The following is a 24,624-nucleotide window of genomic DNA, read 5'->3' as shown; positions in this document are numbered from 1 at the left end:
GGAACGAGAAAATACTTTATCTCAAATTTAAACAAAAAAAAAAACTGAAACAAAGGAAAGTCCAGTTAAGAACTGGCTCTCTGTCTGTATCTCATATGAGCATCATCCATCTGATTGAGTTTTCCACTGAAGTCTTTTTCTTACAGTAAATGACCCACAAAACCAAAGTCCTCACTGACATCATGGAAGCTTCCAGCAAACTGATAAAGGAGGATAAAGGAGGAGTAAGCTAAAAGCAGGACTATGAAATCCTTACCTTTCAGTGCAGTAATATGATCAATGCAGGACGCAGACTCAGCTTTTTGTAGCATGTCATAGGACTGCTAACACGCAAATATTTTCTTTATTTTCTTTAGTTGACTGTTGGAGGCCAAAATCATAACTGATATTAAAATATGAATAATTGCCCAGCAGCGGTTTTATTGTTTACTGTAACTGGAGAGCGTTTTTTTTCTTCATCTTTTTGTTTCAGTTAAAACAGTCCCCTTGGTTTATGACCAAAACAAACAGCACGCTAACACAGCAAAGTAAACTTGATCAGAACTACATCTTCTAAACTGTAACATGCTACCATATTAATTGTGAGCATGTTGGAATACAGAGGTTAGCTGTTAGCCCCCCAGAGCCTCTTGACCTTTTCCTCAGTGCATTAGTAGCACTACTGGAACACACAGCCATGGCCCAAAAAGTCAGCTTGCCCCTGTTTTAGTGCATATGTAGCACCAACAACAAAATGAGATGTGAAAGAGACAGAGGCTAAATAACGGAGCATAAAAACACCAGGGAGGAAAGAATTGTAACAAACATGTGCAAAAGTGATCAAAATGAATTAATAATCAGTTGTAAATAAGCAAATGAAATTTGGCTACAATATTATAGCAAAGACGTGTAAAAGAACAAAAAACAAAACCTGAGGCGCAGTCACTCTGGCTGTGATTGCCCTCTGCGGGTGATTATACACATCTCTGCCCAGGGATCGTGTTCCTGTCATGAACCACTGTGTGTTCAGGGTTGTGGACTCAAATGCAGGACTTAGGTGACAAAAACTGAACATAAGATGAGCATCTGAGGCTGATTAAATAACAAAGTTCTATAATGTAAGAATTAGCAGAGAGCAAAGCATCCAGGAAACAGTAGGAATACTTCTTTAGAAAACACAGAGAAACCCAAGCTGAAGGTACGGTAAATGGACTGGTCCTTCTGTAACACTTTCTTCTACACCTAAGGGCAATTTCATACCTGCAGTTCATTCAGTCTTGTCTGAATCAGTCGATGAGTTTATAAATTTATAGCTTATTTTGTTTGTTTTTCATGCAGAGAAAAAATTCAAGTGAACTTTGAGAATGTTCAGTCCGCTTATTGGCCAGATGTGCAGATGTGGGCAACAAAAGTAAATATGGGAATAAGGTGCTATGATCAGGATTATTGGAGAACATCGAGAATTCACATTCATTTCACCTAGTTGCTAGTCCATACTGACTTTTGCACATTTATAGTACCTTTCCACATTCCAGAATTCAAAGCATACGAGGCAAAGGGAAGTTTGTTTGTTTTTTTAGCTTAGACCTGCAGTGTGCACCTCTTAGTTGGTTCAGATCGAGGTCGGATCACGTTTACATCATAGATGATTGGTTTTTCACCAACCCCACTAAGATCCTTACTACAAAGGATCTTAGTGGGGTTGTTTTACACCTGAGTGCGATTACTGTGTTCACATCTGCACAAATGAACTGCACCATCGAGGAAAAATAAGTAGAATTCAATTTAAATGGACTAAACACAGCAGGTGTAAAAGCATCATAAGTGCTTTCTGAAAGAGGAAACAGGCGGGAACCAAAACACAGTTGAAGACAATCAATGAATCTGTGAGTGTAGAGAAAGGACGAAACACTCTTCACAAGGGAAAACTGAACTTTCAAAGTAAAGACAGGAAGTAACTAAAGAAACTAAAGAAACTAGACAGATATAAGGAAGAAAAATAGATGAGACAGAAAAAGGAACAGGATGGAAACACAAAGGGGAACTACACACAATCCTAAAGTCAACAGTAACTGAAGCTAAGAACTGAAATCTGGAAAATAAACCATAGACAATGGATAAAATAGGAAATTGCCAACAACTGTGTGAAAAGAAAACTACATACTAACAATAACAGAAACCTTATCCAAAGAAACAAACACAAATCGAGTTTTAAAGGAATTGTTATAGTTTACCAATGCTTACAGAGACTGATGCCAACTGAGTTCTGAAGCCTCAAAAAGCTACAACTTGAGGCAAAAATTTGTGTCATTATCAGATAGAGTACTGGATAGAGTCTGAATCGTTCAAAAACTGCAGGATACTTAGCAGTAAAATCCTGTGGCATATAATCAGAATTTCAGTAAAAGGTCCACTGGCTTTCACCCATACCATCCTGAGCACACCCAGTCCCATCTATGGGCAAAGTCTCCTATCTGTGGTGTTATGACATGGTCTATAGCTCCTGTTTACACCATCCAGGACTGTAACATAGACAGTAGCAGCTGTAAGAGGTCTGCTTTTTGTTGTGGTGTTCTTAAACTTCAAGAGCTGTTTTCTGGTCTGAAGGGTCTGAGAGTGAGTAAGAATTAAAGTTTTAAAAAAAGAGAGGAATAAACCACCTTCTGTGTCTCTCCCTACAGATGCCTCTCAGGTCCCTGAGAACTGGCCCCAGGACGGTGAGATAAAGATCCAGGGCCTGTGTGTGCGCTACGACCCAATGCTCAAACCGGTGCTCAAACACGTAAACGCATACATCAAACCAGGCCAGAAGGTAAATACTGATTCTGTGAGAAGAATGGAATCATTCAATCATTCAGGAGTTTTCATCTGGTAGGATGGTGGAACTAGATTTCCTAAAGTTAATAAAGTCAGTTAATGCTGGATGTGCGGAGGCAAAGCTCCCATTAAGTCTACCATCAATACAATTTTATTTTCATCAATTTTTAAGTGCCTGTCCCTTAATATAAGACAGCCCACAGGGACTTTACAGAGTTCTTCTTCACTCAGAGGTCTGACACTGGCGTACATGTCCATGTTATGCAGCATACCTTTTCTTAAGTTATGTCTGCAGGAGCAGTGAGTCACAGAGGTTTGCAAGGAACCGTGGGCCTCACTTAACACTGCAATGAAAAAGCAGTGTCATACAGACAGGAGAAAATTTTCCCAAGAGGCCCAATGGGAAGTTCAGGGGGTAGAGAATATTTACTCACAGTAATGACTGGAAGGACCGGAGCAGTTTAAAACCCCTGAATGATTCTTGGTTGGAAAGCAACTCCTTTTCATTTTCCTCAAAGTCTGTTGTTAGACTCTGAGCACCTCCTCCAAAACTCCAAAAGTGGAGAGAGTCCGTGTTACACCTATTTGAGTTGTGATTTTTTTTAGAGTCAGAAAAAGACAAAATGGGGCAATCGTGGCTCAGGGGGTTGCAAAGCTCATCTGTAACCGGAGGTTTGCCGGTTCGATCCCCCTGCTCTCTCTGTCCTGGTCGTTGTGTCCTTGGGCAAGACACTTCACCCTGCCGCCTACTGGTGTTGGCCAGAGGGGCCAGTGGTGCAATATGGCAGCCTCGCTTCTGTCAGTCTGCCCCAGGGCAGCTGTAGCTTGCCTCCACCAGTGTATGAATGTGAGAGTGAATGAATAGTGGAATTGTAAAGCGCTTTGGGTGCCTAGAAAAGCGCTATATAAATGCAATCTATTATTATTATTATTAAAACATTAGTAAGCTTGGTTAGTGAACTGCATCTAGTTCATGTTGCAAACTAAGTAAATTACCACATACTTTCCTGTGCAAAGTAAAATTCTCCTGTTACTGTTTCTCAGGAATAACAGGCAAACATGCGTTGCTGTACATTGTACCCTGAGAGTTTATGTATGGAACTGGCTAACTAGCTTAGCACTCTTCCCTCTGAACTACGGCTACATGTGCCTATGAAATAAAAATCGAACTAGCCCCAAACACAGAGGTTTTAAAAACCAGAGTGCAAAAATCCGTGGGTAATATTTTGCAGTTGCTACATCCATCTTCTATACACAGTCTATGCTTGGCATGTATTTTATTCAGAGTAGACGTGCTTACGTATCCAAATGGTTGTGTTACATAAAAACGCACCTCCAGTACAGTAGGATACCTATAAGGACATAATTAAATGTGCTTTGGAGTGCTTAGTAATTCAGACCTGTGTAGCCTCGCTGATCCTTTCCTAAGGTGAACTTTGTTTTAAAGTGTGGAGTGTGATGTTGCTGGAGCTTTCTTTGAACTCACAGCCACATGCCTCTAATAAACTGTAAAATGACACTTGGTCACCAAGCTCCATCCACGCACAGCATGTAGCTGCTACCCTGTTATCACACAGGTGTCTGATGTCTCACAGCAGCATCAAGCGTAGTGAAGCTTATTGGTTTTTCTCTCCTCAGGTGGGGATCTGTGGCCGCACAGGCAGCGGGAAGTCTTCTCTGTCGTTGGCTTTTTTCAACATGGTGGATATTTTTGAGGGTGAGTCTCCTGTCATGCTGTTAGCTCTCCTCACAAGGAGAGAGCACGTTGTTTTTTTCCACTTCTTTAATCTTCAAGCTTTTCTTCCTGTCCCTGGAGCCTCCCTGTTTTTCTCTGGTTCGGTATGTTTATGTCTCATTAAGATAATCGTGTTCTGTTTGGAAACTTTGCGGAAAGATTTCCCTCGGGGTTGTTTCTGTGAGTAGCTCTTGACCCAAGGTTCTACTTGACCCAAAAGGCAACAACAATCACGCTGTTATGGTCCCCGTTTTTGGTTTCCAGTTTCCTCTGAGTCACTTACAAAATAAAAAAACTTGCCCTTCAAAAGATGTTCCTGACAGGAGGATTTACAGATTTTCAAGAGTAAAATTAAACTATTATGTGAGATTTAATTACTTTTTCGTGAGGTTTTGAGTGGATTCATGATTTCCACATCCCCTTCTGCCCTTCTTTCTTTATTTCTTTTTCTTCTTTGGTTGATGGAAAGCTGTTGTGAGACTGTTTATAAAAGATGGATTTAGTCTCAGAAAAGAAGCTGTTGCCTCTGAATCTTGCAGTCTTCCTAATGGCCAGCAGGGGCAGCTTCGGTGATTGCATAAAAGAGATTTTGCTCTCAGCTGCTCAGTTTTTTATGTTTATTTTGTACACTGTGGTCCCACTTAGAATAAATAATGCAACACTTTCTTTAGGATGCAGAAGTGTGGAGTATCTTTTATTTCTCGCTAGAATTGATCTAGATCTTGTTGTCTTTGAAGATGAAGATCAGGTCTGTAACCACTCGTCAGACTGAGTCAGACTGAGTCAGACTGATTTCAAATTGGCACTTTCATGGAGTTTCTTTGTCAGAATAAATCGACTTTTAGAAATGAGGGAAAATCTGTTGCTGTCTATGTAAACAGAAAGTCACATTCACTACTTAGATTGGGGGCAGGGATAGCTCAGTAGGTAAAGTGGTCACCCCATGATCGGAAGGTCGGCGGTTCGAATCCACTTAACGGTTACCCTGAGGTACCCCTGAGCAAGGTACCGTCCCTATACACTGCTCCCCGGGCGCCTGCCTAGTGGGCTGCCCACTGCTTCACTGGGTGAATGGGTCAAATGCAGAGAAAAACAAGTAATTTCCCCATGGGGATCAATAAAGTATCTATTATTATTATTAGATTCAGGCTCCAGTCAGAACCTCATAGATCTGAAACAGAACTTCTTCCACAGATAGTGATGTCACTGCTGCCTCTCCAGCTTTGCTTCTTATATGGGAAAATATCCAGAATACAGCCAGCTGGTAAGCAGATGAGTGGAGAACCCTGCTGCAAAGAGATGTATTGCTCCGTGTCTGAGATTGATTCTAACATGTTGGTAATCAGTCTTTGAAGCTACACTTTACACAATTTGTGCAAAAACTGGACAACACAAGATTGGAACAAAGTTGTCTGCTGTGACATTCAGATGATAGGATCAAAATTGGTGTAAATGGCATGAAAGTGTGGCTCTGTCTTGTCCTGTATTGATGGTTTAGGCTGCTGGTGGTGTAATGGTGTGGGGTTTTTTTAGTACCAAGTGAATGGCATTTAAACACCACAGCCCACCTGAGTATTGTTGCTGCTTCAGTAGGATAATGCCCCAGGTCACAAAGCTGAAATCAGTTGTACTCTAATGGCCTTCACAGTGACCAGATCTCAGTCCAGTAGCCACCTCTGGGATGTGGAGAAACAGGAGATTCACATTATGGATGAGCAGCTGATAAATCTGTAGCAGCTCTGAGGAATGCAGCACCTGGTTGAATTTGTGCCACGAGAAATTAAGGCAGTTCTGAGAACACAATGGGCTCCAAGCTGATACTAACAATGTCCTGAATATCACAGGTAGGATCGGGGACCAAGGGAAACCCTGGTGAATACCAGCACCAATACCAGATACCAAAAAGCATTCTTGACTTTGTGTGGGAGAGAGGAAGGAGACATGATTTTGGTTATATGACCTGATGGCTCGTAACAACACTGTGGTACACAGTACTGCAGGAGTATACCAGACACATGTAGACTAGACTGTCAAACTTCATGACTGCTCCAGAAGTTTCCTGACAGTAAAGAGCTGTTCCACTGTTCCACAACTAGAACCGAAGCTGGATTGCTCCTCCTGAATCTGAGATGCTTGTTATGTGGATTCAAGCTGTCCATGATATTTATAGACCCAAATACGACTTGAACAAGCTTACAGTTTTTCTCGATTGCTAAAACACATTTCTTGAAACTACGCCTCATATCCTCACAACAGTAAACACAAATCCATAACATCTCACTCAATTTCCCAAACATCCTATTTCCAGGTCAAAATGAAGCTCTACACCCAAAACTATTCACTCCTGCTGAAAAACCAAACTTTGCCCTCAGACATCAAACACAAGCCCTCAAAAACACACACACTACAACAGAGTTTTGCACACTGGTACAATTAATTCAAAACAATAGTTCCAAAACAAATAGGTTGCTTATGGTTCTCCCCTTCAAAACCCTTGTCACATGATAAACACAAAAGACGCAACCAATGTATGTACAGTGGCACATTGTCATTCATGTACTATACAGTACAACACACACCAGAAACATTATCCCACCTCAGCATCTTGTCTTTGGTCTGGGTCAGGCCAGAGAATCTCATCCACATCACAGGCTATATTGGCCCCAGCCAGGCAGCGGGGGTAAAATCCTCTTGCATGCCTGATCCACCCCTGGCATGCATCTACTGATATGTCTAGGCAGGCCTCTTCCATGGCCTGAAGGAGGTGAACACGGACATAAGGTTCTCGGTCATACACTTTCCACCGCCATGCCGAAAATAACTCCTCTATCGGGTTTAGAAAGGGAGAGTATGCAGGCAGAAAGATATTAGAAAACCTTGGGTTATTGGTAAACCAGTCACGAACCAGAGCAGCGCGATGGAAGCTGACGTTATCCCACACAACAACGTAGTGAGGCTGCTCTGGCTGTGCTGGTTCCCTGTAGTCCAGCTGGAACATATGTTGTCTTAAACCATCAAGAAAAGCAAGGAGAAGCATAGTGTTATAGGGTCCTAGTACCCCATGGCGGTGGAGTACCCCTCGTTGGCTGATGGCTGCGCACATAGTGACATTCCCCCCACGCTGACCAGGGACATTTACAATAGCCCGATGGCCAATTATGTTCCACCCCCTTTTCCTTCTTTTGGTCAGGTTAAAACCTGCCTCATCCACAAAGATTATTTCATGGGGAACAGGCCGTCCTTCAATCTCAAAGATTCTCTGCAGAACACATAACACAGTAGAGTCAATCGGTACCCTGAACCACAGTTCAAGAGTGCTGAAATGGCAGCATAAACTGCCATGCTGTGATGGTACACAATACTTTATACAGTATCAAAACTCATACCTGAACATATTCCACACGTTGGTTTTTCACTCTGTCAGAGTTTCGTTCGAAAGGGGCTCGGTATGCCTGTTTCATCCGGAATTGATTCTTTCGGAGGATGCGGTCAATTGTGGAGAGGCTGATGGCATTTATACCTCGAAAAAGATGATCATCCTCAATCACTCTCCTTTGAATCTCTTGCAGGCGGATTACATTATTTGCAATTACCATGTTTACAAGTTCCCTCTCTTGCTCCTCCGACAAAAGCCTTAACCTGCCTCCACCAGGTGGTCGTCTCTGTGTCCTACAAAAATAGAAGCACTCATTACTGTAACTGTCACACATTCATTTTACAGGCAAATAATGGAAACATACTGAAACTCAAGACACATAAGTTCAGTAACTTAAACGTTACTGTACAAAGCAGTCTTACTGCAAGTACACCTACCTGTTTTCCTCCCTGAAGGTTCTGATAATGGAGGCAACAGTGAAGCGACTCAAATTTGGTTGTACTCGTTGCCCAGCCTCCCTCATAGTCATCCCATGGACAAGGACATGGTCAACTAAAGTGGCTCGAATTTCATCCGAGACTGACTGTCTTCTTGCCCTTGCTCTTCCCCTTCCTTGTCGCCGTCGTTCTCCACCTCCACCTCCTTCACCGCGTCCTCCTCCTCTTCCACCACGTCCTCCTCCTTCACCACGTCCTCTTCCTTTGCATCTCTTTGGATCCATTGTTTCAAACCTGAATGAGCTGACTTTGGCCCTTTTATCTATCCATCGCAGGTTCTGATTGGTGTGTGCTAAATTTTGACTCCTAGTGTTTCCACCTGGTTAATTGTGTGCTAATTGAGCTCAAGCTATGCTGACTTAAGTTAACATTATTGCATGCTAGTGCTTTCTAAATGACTACATGGTGTAAGCACTGTAAAATGTAGGGATTTGTGTGTAGAGTTTTGCAGTAACAGTTCACCAAATTTGAGTCATGTGTCAAAGCAGGGAATAGTGTTTATAGTTCAGGGAAATGGGTGAGCTTTTTGAACAGTAGCGTTACGGTTTTGAAATTTTAATTTAGAGGCCTGGTTATAGTGTTTAAGCAATCGAGAAAAACTGTAATAGAGTTACTTTTATAAATTCAATATGCTATAAATGATCTGTCAGAGTGAGCAGTAATAAAAGTATTTAAGGTGACTGAGTCCCAGAGACAAAATGACGATAGATATTGCAGTGTGTTTTGTTAGAACTAAAGCACTTCTTATTGTAAATTATTCCTTTAAAAGGTGTTCAGTCATCAGCCACTACTGCAGTACTATGTATATGTTGGAGGAAATATTTATTCAGCTCTTTTTAAACACTCGTGCGAGTCCTGCTAAGTGCAAATCTGAAGGCCTTTTTGTTCTTCGCATGCCTTGTTTTAAGAGAACCTGAAGTAGACTCTTGTATCAAAGAACTAGCATAAGGACATAACAAAAAGGCTCGACCCATTCTCCTGCACTCGTTTCCAGGCTCTAGACATGTTCCTTCAAGAGGGCAGAAATAAAGTCCTAAAGCTGTCTGTTTTAGTTATTGCATTTTGAAAGCAAGTCGTAATCGTACCACTCTGTTTTCACTCTGGCTGATGACGGCTGCTCCTAGACAGATTATTCAGACAGGGGTGAGATTACACAGTCACTTTTTCCATGCACTCACACACACAGCTGGGAAGACAGTTCATTTAACTGTAAATTTAAGACCATTGTGTCAGCAACATTTCCTTATAAAGCAGTGAAATAAAAGCAGAGCACCTTCCTGGTGATTGCTCTTCTGAGTGAGCTGTACAGAACATTCTTGATTTCATCACCCTGAAAATAAAACATTGTGTTTAGCTGAACAAAAACATTTGTTCAGGGTCGTTCATCGTGTCCACATGAAAGAGCTTTAGGAGAAAAGGTGGTTTAATTAAAGCAAACCTATACAAGTTTGTGCTGATGAGTGCAAATCCTCCGTGACACGTTTCTCTGCAATCGGGGACTCAGCTGGTTTCCATTCTGGTTATGTTCCTTTATAAAAACAAGGTTTCTGAGCACCTGTGTCATTTTGCAATTAAAATCTCCAGCTTACCACAACTACGTCACCATATGCAAAGAAATTTCCAATCTATGAGGTTCTGACCCAACTCTGGTTGTTTGTAGTTCAGTTGAATTTCTGTTTACGTCGACAGCAACAGGTTTGCAATTTTTGATGATTTATCACAGATTGCTAACTTGACTTGATTTGCTTGCACGCTGATGGGGAACTGATGGCATACTGACTGATTTATTACTGCTTTATCACCACCTTGATGCAGCAAAGTCAGTTTAAAGATGGTAACTGACTGATGGCTGCAGACCTCAACAGCCATTTCAAAGCAACAACGTTGCACATTCACTGTAAACATCCCAATCATTTTTCCGTGCTGCGGTTGTGCAGCAACGTTTTTCCATAGTGCATCTTTAACATAAAATATTGAGTAAGAGACATCACCTGGTCTACTGATTTTTAATTATGTCATTTTTGTAAGACAGAAACTACAATGTTTGAGCCGATGGGTAAACATGAGTTATTAACTATTAGTTGATTAGCAAAATGCATCTATGTTTCACTGTGGCATAAAACGAGGTGCCAACTCTGGCTGCCAAAAATATAAATAAAGATTAAAATAAATTGTACTTGATTAAGTGAACTGATGCTTAACAGTTAGTTTATACTGGCTGATGTCATCCTCCTGGTGAGAGGCCCATGGGAAAAGTGACATCACACCAGCAGGTGTGATGTCACCAAGCTTTGGTGATTTGTCTTATAATGCAGCCGTGAGATTTCCAGATTAAACAGAAGGAAAAGCAGCTTGAACTCTATTCCTGCAGCTGATGCAGAATGGGTGTTTTTTGGTAGTATTCAGGAGAAGGTCGCAGTGAGAACAGGACGCCTCAAGTGCCACTATAAATGAACTTCATGAGCTGTAGATATAGAAAGTTCAGAAGAAAGCTGTACTGGATAATTTAACTGTTATTTTTCTGTTATGAGAGGAGTGTTGGTGGCTGTAAAACTACCTGGAATGTGAACACAGTGTTTTGCTTATTTGCAGGAAAGATCATCATAGATGGGATTGACATCTGTAAGCTTCCTCTACAGACTCTCAGGTCTCGACTTTCGATCATCCTCCAGGACCCTGTCTTATTTAGTGGATCAATAAGGTAAACACTCGTGATTAACATGCCTACAGAGAACTTGACTATATTCTTTTTTAAAAAATCTTTTTGAAGACTTATTATGTAAAGCCTTAGGATCTGGTTCCTCGCCATGTTTTCCTTCCCAGAGATTGCTGTTTATAATTTTATTCTTGTGTTACCAATCAGAACTATAATTTGTGCTCTCTGTGGTCCGTACTTCCAAATCGGTTACCTAAAAGGTAAAGAGAGGTAACAGCAAAGGTTAACATCAACAAAATCTGAATAAGATTTGTTTACAGAGCTTTAATTCAAATCTCCAAGATTTGAACCAGTAGTTATCTGCTAAAGGTGAACAGAAACTTTGACTGTTGTTTGGTTCTCTAAAAAGTTTCTTATATACACAAAAAATGTTGCGATGCACATCAGAAATGGTTTATCACAAGGACTAATCACCCAAACAGAAACTCGACAAACCAAATGCAGAAACCAAACCAACACTCCACAAATGCACGGCACAATTTAGGAGAGCCAACCCCACTGGGACGAGACTAAGCTGTGCACCTGCATGTAAAAGATAAATTGTCACTCTTTTGAGGCTGCCAGCACTCACATATTGGACAGACTAGACAGATGGTGTCAGAGACAAGTAAAGGAGGCCATCTATGTCCACTGCGAACATCTGTTGTTGAACAGCAGCAGCAACACTAGTCTTGAGATCTCTTCCCAGGTAATCCAACCCCACCTGCTCCTTGACATCAATAGCACACATGTGATGAACCACATGATTAATAGTGAGTGTATGACCTTCAGGACCACCTCCAATGTGGCATCTGGGGATAAATATCTGGGAATCTGTCAGCCGATTTAGAGCTGTGCAAACCTCTTGGCAGCCACAAAAGTCGCCCCCTTGTGGCCATAAAAAATAATCCAGATTTAAGACATTTTCATGTTGGCTTCGCTTTTTAGTCTTGGATGTTAAGGTTCACACTCAGGACTCAAGCACATGACACAGTCAAAGGGTTAAAAACTAAACAGTCTTCAGCTAAATCCAGCTGTGATTAATTCCATCTGGAATATAAGGAACTTCAGGTAAGTAATCCTGTTTTTTTAGGGCAGGGATTCGAACTGTTTGTCTCTCGAAATTAACACCTCTCCTCTTCAGTTTTCAAGGAACAAAACATGAATACACTTAATTGGGTGGGCTTGGTGGGGGTCTGACTTGCCTTTCAGGTGTCTGGCTTCTAGCTCAGAGAGAAGATCAAACAGTGAGTATGAGCAAAGTAGTCACGATCAGCTTGGTATTTCAAACAGCCTCAGCAATTCTAACTGTACTGGGGGAGAACAGTCAGGCATCACCCAAGGCTCGAGACCCAGCTTAAATATGACGTTGATTGGTGATGAGTAGCAGGTGTGCCAGGCCAGGACTTCTAGAAGCCACACCCACCACTTCATTTCATACACTAGCAGAGAGGCAGGTCCACACCTAGACTACACGGGGACCATGATGGTCCATTGTTTGTACTCGCTGTAGTCTTTTGTGTTTTTTTTGTGGGTTTGTGGTTAATACTTGCTTGTTCCTATAAACCTGTTAATGTGGGGGCATTTAGATGAATAATTTTGGGAAACGTTAGATATGATCAAAAAGTTTCCTCAATCAGCCCATAAAAGAAAAATACCAGATTCAAATCTTTAAATTTCTTGTCTACGTCCAAATGGCTTCCTGCAAATTTGTTCCTAGGAGTCCAGTTATGACCAGGTGAGCCGTGTGCTCTGCTGTTTACCGCAGATTGGACCGTGTGACTGCTGGCTATCGCCCTGCAGTTTAAAAAACCAGAACGCTTGACATCACAGTAAAGTCAACTGAAACATCCAGAGTTTGAGGGAGAACTTTTACTGGAAACAACCGAACCGTGGTGCACTCCATTGTGCTGTCATGAATTTGTGTTTTTTCCACACAACCTTGGCTCAGCACCTGCTCCACTCACCAGATATACCTCTGTGCACATGCCTCCACTTGCCCAGGATGAAATTAAGTGAGGCTGTTTTGACACACTAGATTTGATCCAGCATGCACGGCAGATGCACAAGAGCAAGTGCATATCGCGTCTGTTATGTTTGTCCAACTCTTAGAAACTGTGATGATGAAAATTGATACCAGAAACAGTGGAAGGAGTTTGTCTGGCTTGAAATTACAGTTGAAAAACTAAAAAAAATCTACACAGACGGTTTAGGGGGTGTCCTGTTCTCGTCTGATGCAGAAACACTGATGTTTGCCACAAACGTTAGTGGACCAGAATCTAAACATGCCATCAGAGCACTGGCTCTTTTAAGCCTCCATAGCTGAGTGTCACGCTGCTTGATTAACTACGCTCAGATTTGGAAAACCCGGATTCGCCTCATTGTGAGCTCTTAACCAGAAAGAGAGAAAAAAAACCCTCTTTGCCAAATCGTAGTCTGAGTTCTGTCCCGAAAGATGTTTGTCACATGACGACACAAAGTCCCAGCTGTGGGGTTAGCGGTTGAGAACGCAGTGGGAAGTCTGGCCGGGACCTAATCTGACTTTTGTCACAGACGTCACGTACCGAGGAGGTCGCTGGAGAGATGAAGGACTCAGCGCCGTTTTGTGCGTACACACTCGCAGCCTCTGTGTGTTTGTGTTACCAGATGATAAAGTTACTCTGTTTGTTATAAAAGACAAAGTGCATGTGCTGTTTGTTTGGACAGATATGCTGCTCCAGATAATTGTATGTGAAAGTGGGAGACGGTGAGTGTGTGTCTGTGTTTTGGCATTTTCAGCAGCTCTTGTTTATGTGAACGTAAGCCTGAGGTGAATGGTCGGCAGTGACTGCTTCACACTGTTATCATAGATGCTCTCACACAGTTCGGCTCTCACACACACACACACACACACACACACACACACACACACACACACACACACACACACACACACACACACACAGAAGTAGTAATGAATGCATTATTTATAATTATTTGAAATGCCACAGTTTTAAAACAAACATGGAATTAATTGTTATATTAACCCTTTAACCTTCTTAAATGCAAACAGGACCTATTCTGTTTATCTACACGCCCCTTATTTTTGATCTTGGACTCTACTAGATTCACATTTTCAAATAATAATCTTCTATTGGCTGTTCACAGCCTCTCAGTTCATTTCCGGTCTGAAATGAGTGATTTTAGTTCCTATGTTCCTCAGTTTACCCCAGTAACTTTTTTTTATTGGCTGCCCCTCTTAAGCAGAAGGTTTAACCGGGAGGTGGGCGTGGCTTCCATGTCCAAGATGACCATGTTAGGGATGTCAGCTCTCTAAAACAGCATACAGAGACAAGAGTAAAAACAGATGCCTGAAATTGAGCTTTTGGCCCACAGGGATTGCTTGTACATGTGCCGATGTCATTATTTAAATCTATGTTTATGAGCTTAATGCTCATAAACATAGATTTAAGTATAAACATCTCACAAAACAAGGATAAACAGAACAGCTTTCTTTTTAATTATTTCTTTTTTACCATTTTCTCCTTCTCTCCTCGTCTCTCCTTATTTAACATTAGAACTCAGTGCCTTTTACTTCTATTTATCTTAACAATGATCATTTAAAACCGCTTTGTTTGCTTTCTTTTTCCTGTTTGGCCCGAACTTCCAAACTTGCAGCCCACTCTGCAAAAACCTGTTGAAGACATGCGCCTGACAATTCAACTTGTGTCAACAGTGTCAACTTGACTTATGATTTATGTGGCTGTCAATTGAATGTATAAAAATATGAAGATGTTTTTGAATTTTTTTAAACAAGCAGTATGAAGAGTAGACGAGTACTAACCTTCACTTTAGAGCCAAATTTAACTCAGTTTTCAGCTTGATTGCTGTACCAGTTAAACATTTTTTGGTGTTATAATCAACAGAAAACTGCTCATTATGCTATTGCTGAATGGCTGACATTAGATTTACTCCAAGTAATGAGCAGCCTGAAAAAAAAATCCTTTTTTACTTTTCACTTTTCAGCCAGATTTAGACATAAAAGGATGACTTCTTTTGTGGTCTTTTGACAACACTGATGTCATCCAAGGACGTCTTTTGCTTGTTTGGCATATTTAACTAAGTGGGTCTTAAGTTAAATTTCCATTTTCCATCTATCTAGAAAAGGTCAGTAATATTTTTGCTTCGTCCTGTTTAGATAATTGGAATATTTTGTGCTCAGAGTGCAGCCAAGAAATGATCCATCAGCTGTAGCGTCCACCAAATGCACATTTTGTTCATCACATTTTAAAATGCACACACATGTGATCTGTCTACTGCAAGACTAAAAGATCATTTGAGAGTTATATGGAACATTATGGCAGCTTGTGCATCCGTATATTCATGCAAGATGTTAAAATGCGGAAGGTGAAGCTGAATGTACATAACAAATTGTGTTTCTGAAGGTCTTCCAAAGCTTTTCTTTAGCCATTGGCTGCTTTTTTACTCATTTTGAATCCAGTCCTTGTACCTGATCATTTTCAGAGAAACATTTTGGGGTTTTTTGGACTGAACAATTAGTCATTGAAACATAAAAGACACCTAACTGAAGGGATGAACCAGTGTTGTGTCTACACATACAGTGGGGCAAAAAAGTATTTAGTCAGCCACCGATTGTGCAAGTTCCCCCACTTAAAATGATGACAGAGGTCAGTAATTTGCACCAGAGGTACACTTCAACTGTGAGAGACAGAATGTGAAAAAAAAATCCATGAATTCACATGGTAGGATTTGTAAAGAATTTATTCGTAAATTAGAGTGGAAAATAAGTATTTGGTCACCTCAAACATGGAAAATCTCTGGCTCTCACAGACCTGTAACGTCTTCTGTAAGAAGCTTTTCTGTCCCCCACTCGTTACCTGTATGAATGGCACCTGTTTGAACTCATCATCTGTATAAAAGACACCTGTCCACAGCCTCAAACAGTCAGACTCCAAACTCCGCCATGGCCAAGACCAAAGAGCTTTCGAAGGACACCAGGAAAAGTATTGTAGACCTGCACCAGACTGGGAAGAGTGAATCTACAATAGGCAAGCAGCTTGGTGTGAAAAAATCAACTGTGGGAGCAATCATCAGAAAATGGAAGACATACAAGACCACTGATAATCTCCCACGATCTGGGGCTCCACGCAAGATCTCATCCCGTGGGGTCAAAATGATCATGAGAACGGCAAAGATCCCAGAACCACACGGGGGGACCTGGTGAATGACCTGCAGAGAGCTGGGACCAAAGTAACAAAGGTCACCATCAGTAACACACTACAACGGCAGGGAATCAAATCCCGCAGTGCCAGACGTGTTCCGCTGCTGAAGCCAGTGCATGTCCAGGCCCGTCTGAAGTTTGCCAGAGAGCACATGGATGATACAGCAGAGGATTGGGAGAATGTCATGTGGTCAGATGAAACCAAAGTAGAACTTTTTGGTATAAGCTCAACTCGTCGTGTTTGGAGGACGAAGAATACTGAGTTGCATCCCAAGAACACCATACCTACTGTGAAGCATGGGGGTGGAAACATCATGCTATGGGGCTGTTTTTCTGCCAAGGGGACAGGGTGACTGATCCGTGTTAAGGACAGAATGAATGGGGCCATGTATCGTGAGATTTTGAGCCAAAACCTCCTTCCATCAGTGAGAACTTTGAAGATGAAACGAGGCTGGGTCTTCCAACATGACAATGATCCAAAACACACCGCCCGGGCAACAAAGGAGTGGCTCCGTAAGAAGCATTTGAAAGTCCTGGAGTGGCCTAGCCAGTCTCCAGACCTCAACCCCATAGAAAATCTGTGGCGGGAGTTGAAAGTCCGTGTTGCTCGGCGACAGCCCCAAAACATCACTGCTCTCGAGAAGATCTGCATGGAGGAATGGGCCAAAATACCAGCTACTGTGTGTGCAAACCTGGTAAAGACCTATAGTAAACGTTTGACCTCTGTTATTGCCAACAAAGGTTATGTTACAAAGTATTGAGTTGTATTTTTGTTATTGACCAAATACTTATTTTCCACCCTGATTTACGAATAAATTCTTTACAAATCCTACCATGTGGATTCATGGATTTTTTTTTTCACATTCTGTCTCTCACAGTTGAAGTGTACCTCTGGTGCAAATTACTGACCTCTGTCATCATTTTAGGTGGGGGAACTTGCACAATCGGTGGCTGACTAAATACTTTTTTGCCCCACTGTACCAGACAACTTAGCAAAGAACCAATTTACATTTATGTTTAGGCACTTTGTTACTAACAGCCTGTCACTAAAACACATCGCGTGGGCCATTTCTTTAGTTGAATCTATAAAATATTTTTATAGATATTTTTCTCATCTTGGCATGGTGTGCTATGTGTCTTTCAAACATTTGGGGACAGAAGAAGAACTAGAAGGTCAAGCAGCAGATGAGCAGTTTCTGAAAGGATTATCTGTAAGAAACACGACTACAGGTCAGTGGTGTTGGGAGCATCTGATTGGCAAGAGCTTTATTTTTTTCAGTGTGACAGCGATCCCAAACACACTCTTAATGCAGTAAAATAATACCTGGATAGAAAAACACACAGTGGAACACTATCAGTCATGGATCGGCCTTCCCAGATCCCCAAGCAGTGTGGGATCATCCTGACAGAGAACAGAACAGAAGGCAGAAACATCCAAAGAAGAGGATGATGTTGGATGTAATTTGGGCAAAAGACTGACTGGACCGAGGCTGAATTCTTTGGATCAGTTTCTGCCAGTTGTCCTCACTATGAAATAAGATTAAATATAATTCATTTAAACAAAACAGGGATTAGGCAAAGCTTAGGCCAGCAAGCAAGCCATTCATGCTCCCGAATGTTTCTTCTTCATTTTCTTCTTTTCATGACATTAGACTCTCTATAGAAATGGCAGCAAAAGTGCATAACGTGCAAGTGTTGTGCTGATCAGTCATTCGATGTGTTTTTGGCATTTTTATTCATTTAAAGGACTCACTTTCCTTCCTGGCTGCCCAAGACTAAAAAGACAGTAAAAGTTGCTGAAACAGTTCACATTCGTGATTTGTGATGTCTTTGTTGGTCTTGGGTCCATCACTGTCTTTATCAGCCTCTGCAGGTGGTGTATTAAATCTATGGTCAGTCCATGAGAGGTAGAAATATGCTTTTTTTGTGTTAATGATGTTTACTTGTTGCAGGTTTAATCTTGATCCAGAGAAGATGTGCACTGACGATCGACTGTGGGAGGCCCTAGAGATCGCACAGCTTAAGAACATGGTGAAAGCTTTGCCTGGAGGACTAGGTGCGCAAACTTAACTCGAGAAAGAATGCAGCTTATTGCACCAACAGTCGGTTTTGAAGTAGAGTACTTGATCGATGTGTTTGTGTTTAGACGCTGTCGTGACAGAAGGAGGAGAGAACTTCAGCGTTGGGCAGCGGCAGCTCTTCTGTTTGGCTAGAGCTTTCGTCAGAAAGAGCAGCATCTTCATCATGGATGAAGCCACAGCATCTATAGACATGGCTACGGTGTGTGCTTATTCATGGCATCTCGTGCAATCATGTACAGAAGCTTTTTCCTTAATAGAGATATATTTGTGGGATAGTAATTAAATGTTATCATCAGCCAGTTTCATTTTACTTATGTAACCCCAGTTGTCCCAAAAATACTAGAGAAGGAAGCAAAAAATGAACAAGGCAAGCAAAGAAAATGAACGAATGAAAGAATTTTAGTTAAAACAGGTTATTTCTAAGGCATCAGTAAAGAGAGACATGACATCATAAACAGCTTGAAATACATATAACTGGACTGGAGGTGGGTTGCAAAGCAGTTTGCATCGCGACAGCCCCATTTTAGCCTCGCTCTACTTTGGATCACGTTTACAGCAGCTCACCACTTCCTCACCTGACGATATGGTTTCTATTCTCTGTTTCGTCTTTCTGTCTTGCAGGAGAACATCTTACAGAAAGTCGTGATGACGGCGTTTGCAGACAGAACAGTCGTAACAATCGCAGTAAGTCCTTCAGTCTTTTATCCTGTTGTTGTTACTAATGAGGCAAAAAAAAAAACTGCTGAGGTCAGCTGAGGTTTGTACAGATAGATGCAGATATGTGGCTCTCTTTGCACTGAGCTCTATGTTCATCTATCATTAAATTATTTACCCCACAGATGTTTCCTTTATCTGTGCCTTTTATTAATGGCCTTTCCCACACATAAACAGTTTGTAACACATAGTTCCTTATGGATTTAGTGACTTAAATTCAGTCCTCTTGTCCGGTTCTTTTATTTATATGCTTCCCTTTTTTCTGACTTTTGTCTCTTTGTGTTGCTGTCTTATCCTGCTCTGATTTTCTTTCCTTTCTTTTTCCATCTGTTGTCTCCTTCTACTTTTTCCCCAAATCCCCCCCCCCCCCCCCCACCTCCTTCCTTTTCTTTTTTGTTTTCTCACTTTTTCTTTTTTACTACATCTACTACATTTTCTGTTGTCCTCCTTCATCTCCCTTTGTCCTGCCACCAGCATCGTGTGTCCTCTATCTTGGATGCCGAGCAGGTGTTGGTCTTCTCCTCAGGGATCTTGGTGGAAAGTGACTCTGGTCCCAACCTGCTAGCACAGGAGGAGAGCCTCTTCAGTGTGCTAGTGAGGACTCACAAGTAGACCCGGATCAACACAGACCACTTTGGCTCAGCTGACTCTCGGTCTCTCCTGTTTTCTTCCATTTTCCTGCCTGTTTCTGTTTCTTTTCCTGGCTGAGCCACAGCTGACGTCTGACTCTGGGTCTGCTGAAGCTTTACTGCCACTGACAGCCTGGTTGGTACAAGAAAATACTGCATGCTCTTTTAAAGATATTCCTTGTGGATGCAGTGCAAATTTGACGACAGTCTTCAGTGTTGTGACATTGTTTGTCCTTCAAACTAAAAATTGAGAAGGGATTCAGTTAGAATTAAACCTGAATTTGTATTTTTAGTAGCTGACTGGTTCAGATGCTTTACATTCATCTCATTCAGCAGGTTCCAGGAAAATTGGACTGTATCAATAAAATGGGTCTTTGGCCATTTCTTCCAAAAAGAATAACATCATCTCCAAAACTGTGAAGAGTCCGCATATTTTAATTTTTAAAGCAGCTGATCAGTCTATAAAATTCTTACCAAATCCTTCATTTGATCCAACAAAACTAGCTTAAAACATATTATAATTTTTTTAAAACAAAACATTTCACTTAGACTTATTATGTTTGTGTTTTGTGTCGTCCCTGTGTGTCTCCAGCACCGTGTCCACACCATCCTAACAGCTGATCTGGTCATTGTGATGAAGCGGGGCAACATCATGGAGTACGACAAACCTGAGACGCTTTTGGAGCAGGAGGACGGGATGTTTGCTTCGTTTGTCAAAGCTGACATGTAGGAACACGCGGGACCCAACGGCTGACAACCTGCTCAGTTTCTTGGGTTTTTTTGTTTTTGTATTTTTTTTTTACCTGAATTACTTTCTTGTTGAGGTGAACAGCCCTCTGAGAGAATACCCCACTGCAGGGAAGCCAGTAACATACTGTTTCTACGAGGAGAAGCTTCCCTGTGCACTCACCAAATGGAGACAGGGTCAGCTGTCAGTCAGTGGGTTTAAGAAGTCGTACTAAAGAAGTCAGGAAGTAAAAGAAGGTGCTTTGGGTAGGCTTGCTAATCAATGAGTCCATCGGTTGGTTCATCCCGTTTTTATTTTGTTTGAATTTAAGAAAACCCAATTACACAAACCACAACATTACTAGTATTTGGACTGGAAAGTGAAATAATAAAGATATATCTTATATGTGATGAATGGCTAATGCAAACTACAAATGAATATATTTTCTCACTTGTCTCATAGAAAATCTAAAGTTATTTTTCCGACTTTCAAATTTTTCTCAAGATCTAAACAAGAAAATAAGCAATAAATATAATGCTTGTGAAGCTCACAGTATCAAAATGGGCAGCCAGGCATATATTTCCTGTGCTCTAAGACTAAGAATAGTGAGAACACTTAATAGTTAATAAAGAACTGATAAAAAGCAAAGTTATTTCATTTCTTATTGCCAGTAAATCCCACGAATGACCAAACCTACTATAAAATATGTAATATGTATACTAAATAATGCAACCACAAATACAAAAAAGTAAGTCTTAAAAACTGCAGTTGTGGCCACTTGGTGCTGGCTTCGAAAAATCTCCACAGATCCTGTGTCAAAATGTCTAAATTCACAAAAGAAATGAACATGTTGATGAAAAACATGTATCTCAGATCGGTTGCCTGCAGTTGCTAGGTAAAATCGGCCAGAAAGAGGTGTACGGAGCTGCACTGAAAACCTCTGTGGTTGCTTTGGTCTGTATCAGATTGCTGCGGTTGCAGGTTGTGCAGCAGTGAAACTGTGAGGAATGTGATGAAGACGGTAAATGACGACTGTTCACCTTCAAAGTAAAAGTTGTTCCTTTTGAATCGTGTTGGTTTTGGCAGTAAGACACAACTTGCCAAGACAAGTCAACATTTCCAATGCAAATCTTCAATTCTATTGACAAAACAAATGAATCAGGGGCAACTTGGAGTTCAGCATCTCGCTCACTTTTGACATGCAGACTAAATGAGCCAAGAATCAAACTATCAAAGTTGGCCATATGATAGGTGTCTAGGACTATACGACCCATTTAAATTGCATATATGTTTAAAGTTAGGCAATACTAGAACTAGAACTAGACATCTCACCCATGTTTATGGCTTTGGCACCTTTTGGATCTGATGAGCAGATTTTTCTATGTTTGATTAAACTTGTGGATGCACTTTTCTAACCAAGCTAATAAGCACTAGCTGATAGCTTTTGGCTCCATAAAATGTCAAGATAATGCTAAAGCCATGACATCATTATTGTTATAACTACCATATTTATATAAAATCTCTCTGAGAGCACCGAATATGGATTACCTGCCTTAACAAATGCACTGTTACCTCTTTTTAACACATTTTTTTACACCGTTTTAAATGGATTTGAAAGGTTTTTAGGTTAGAGTATTAAGACAGAGGCTTGTGTTTGTTGGTCTTTTCATGGGATTTGTAGACAGTAGGAAATACATACAGTTTATTAAATATAAATTATGGCTTTGAGATTTTATTTCAGGTGTTGAGGCTGTGAAAAGTGTAAAATGTAAAGATTTAATAGTTGGAGAGTGAACAGAAGTGTTGTTTCATATTAATAGAATTTTTACAGTCTTTAATTATCTTGTGTAAAATATTTGTTACTTTTTAGATCATGCACCACCTCTGTTTATACTGACTGGCACCTGTATTATGCAATAATAATGATGGAAGAATTTTTAAATGTATTTAAAATCCTTTTTAAAAATGACTGTTGGCTCTTTGGCCATTATTTTTCTGAATAACGCAGTGGAAGGATTTTAAATCAACCCTTTTGTATTCTACTCTACTTTTTGACCTTAAGTTCTGCCATAGAGGTAACACTGATAGAAATGACAAAGCTGATGGAATCATATGGTTTTATTAACCAGTTTAAGAATGCATTTATAATGATAAATAACACAGCTGATTGTTGTGGCCGTTCTTGGACTGAACATGTGTTGACATTTTTCACGAGATGCCAAAAATGAGACGTCACAAAATACCAACAGCAGTTTCCCAAGTGAAGGCTGGATACTCTATTTCTGGCCTACTTCTCCTTCCTCCCTGTTCTATCAGTTGTACGTCTATGCCTCCATTAGTACAAACACTGTAAGGTGTCACGGCTCGGCCTGCAGCCAGTGAACCTGCTGTCTGTCTGCGGTCATGCTTTGCTGAACTTTTTATCCTCTGGGACAATAGATACCCAGCATGCCTCCCGTTAACTCCAGAGATGCTTCATGGATGTTTGAGAGGGCAGTGATGTCTTTTCTTTTTTTTACTGAGGAAGAGCAGTAACTTGCAGTAACTTAATAATCAGTTCTAGGGGCTGAAATTTAGAGCTACATCAATCTCTATTTTGCACATTAATAATGCAACATTGGTAATAAATCGGATGAAACCAAATTAGAGCCCATAGGAGAGAGTGAATTTTAGAGAGTGAAATTTAGCATTCACAAGGTGAACATAAAGAGGAGTCCATATAGTAAAATAAAAGAGCTTTTGCATATGGGAACTGCTCCATCTCTTTGATGGGCTGATATCAACATGTTTTTATATATTTTTATTTTTAAATAATGAAACTTTAACACACTCACTGTTTTTATCAGACGGATTGGATTCTCCTTGGAAGTCCTAGCTAACACTTTTTGTTTTCTGTCCAATGCATTGTGTAGTAGATTTAGATTTAATGTTTTCATGGAGCTTTGTTTAAAGTGTCCATTAAACTAGGAGAGTTCATTTTCTGCTGGAAATCCTGTTAGAGGTAGACACTTTGTCTCTGCATGGAGAGTTATGAAGGCATTTTACATGCATCTTCATAACCATAAGCCACCTTTAAAAATGAAAAATGAACATTTGATATATCATTTCTTTCATCTATACAAAAAAGTTGTAATGTTGGCTAACTGAAATCCTAAAAAAGCTTATTGATGGTTTCTCGCTCGGCATGTATAATTCAACTTGTGTGGATCAGGTCTCCTGAAATTTAAACTGTAGGATGATGTTGTGAGCTGTTGTACATGTGTAAATGTTATTTTAGTCCATTGCTAGGTGGTTGCTAGGCAATGTAATGGCATCACAATATCTGACATAGATAAGAACCTTTGGGGGCCGGAGATGTACCTGTGAGCCAAGTTTGTCTGCCCGACTTCTGATGCTCTTGGAGGGTTTTGTGGACAAAGAATCAAACACACAGCAGAGATGCCAGAGTCCTTTCTTTTGCATTGAAAGAAAAATATTTGGGAGACAGTATCTCATAATTATGACTGTTATCTCCCAGATAAAAGAAAACTTCTCATCATCACAAGATAATGTACAATAATAGAAAAATGCCACAGAAACGTGCCTGACAGTGTTCACTGTGCAGTGGGACAGGAAATGGAACCGCTTCATAATGTGCTTGGGAACTGTTGTGTTTTTAATCATTTTGAGATTTAATAAGCAATTTAGTGATGGTTCTTGGTTCTGTTGGTTTCAAATAATAGAGATAGTCAAGATTCCTTATCACTGTCACTACAATGCAAGTTTTCATATATAAACAGCAGAAGTCGTCCCTTTCTGTAGTTAAAAACACACGCAACATGCATATCAATGAATGGCTATTTAATTAATAGGCAGGCTTTTTGAATAAAAATAAAAATAAAATGTCTTAAATATAAATGTTACCCAAAGGAAACCAGCTCATTGCCATCACAGTGAATCCATTTGCGCTGCCACTCCTGTGCTCTCAAACATAAAAATGACTGACCAACACTTACGGGTCTCAAATTAAGTGATAATAAATCATACTCGTGAGCCAAGGTCTCAGCTTTTGGGTGATATTTTCAGTGCACAACAATATGTAGTTACAGCTCAGCATTCAGTGCATTTCTTTGGAATATCTTTTCTAACCTTTCTGGGAGCGGTGCTATTGTCC

General features: G+C 40.7%; 1 protein-coding gene across 11 annotated transcripts in view; it reads left to right on the top strand.

The window, feature by feature from the left end:
• abcc9 (ATP-binding cassette, sub-family C (CFTR/MRP), member 9) overlaps nucleotides 1-22,440 on the top strand; it is an 82,818-nt gene extending 60,378 nt beyond the window's left edge. For 8 of the 11 annotated variants that reach the window (XR_003270174.1, XR_003270179.1, XR_003270176.1 and 5 more), the window contains 8 exons: nucleotides 2,661-2,791; nucleotides 4,435-4,513; nucleotides 10,997-11,105; nucleotides 18,273-18,376; nucleotides 18,467-18,600; nucleotides 19,023-19,085; nucleotides 19,590-19,880; nucleotides 20,337-20,399. Coding sequence is in view for 3 of the 11 variants with exons in the window: in XM_026147674.1 (XP_026003459.1) it covers nucleotides 2,661-2,791; nucleotides 4,435-4,513; nucleotides 10,997-11,105; nucleotides 18,273-18,376; nucleotides 18,467-18,600; nucleotides 19,023-19,085; nucleotides 20,337-20,474 (758 nt within the window). In the remaining 8 variants the exon portion in view is untranslated. Of the gene's footprint in view, nucleotides 1-2,660; nucleotides 2,792-4,434; nucleotides 4,514-10,996; nucleotides 11,106-18,272; nucleotides 18,377-18,466; nucleotides 18,601-19,022; nucleotides 19,086-19,589; nucleotides 19,881-20,336 lie in introns of all 11 variants that reach the window. The other 3 variants (XM_026147674.1, XM_026147673.1, XM_026147670.1) reach the window with 1 other exon arrangement.
• Nucleotides 22,441-24,624: the final 2,184 nt, after the last annotated feature.

Source organism: Astatotilapia calliptera, chromosome 17 (genome assembly GCF_900246225.1).
Source record: "Astatotilapia calliptera chromosome 17, fAstCal1.2, whole genome shotgun sequence".
Taxonomy (NCBI): Eukaryota; Metazoa; Chordata; class Actinopteri; order Cichliformes; family Cichlidae; genus Astatotilapia; species Astatotilapia calliptera.
Note: the sequence above shows the minus strand (reverse complement) of the source record. Positions and strands in the feature narration are given on the sequence as shown.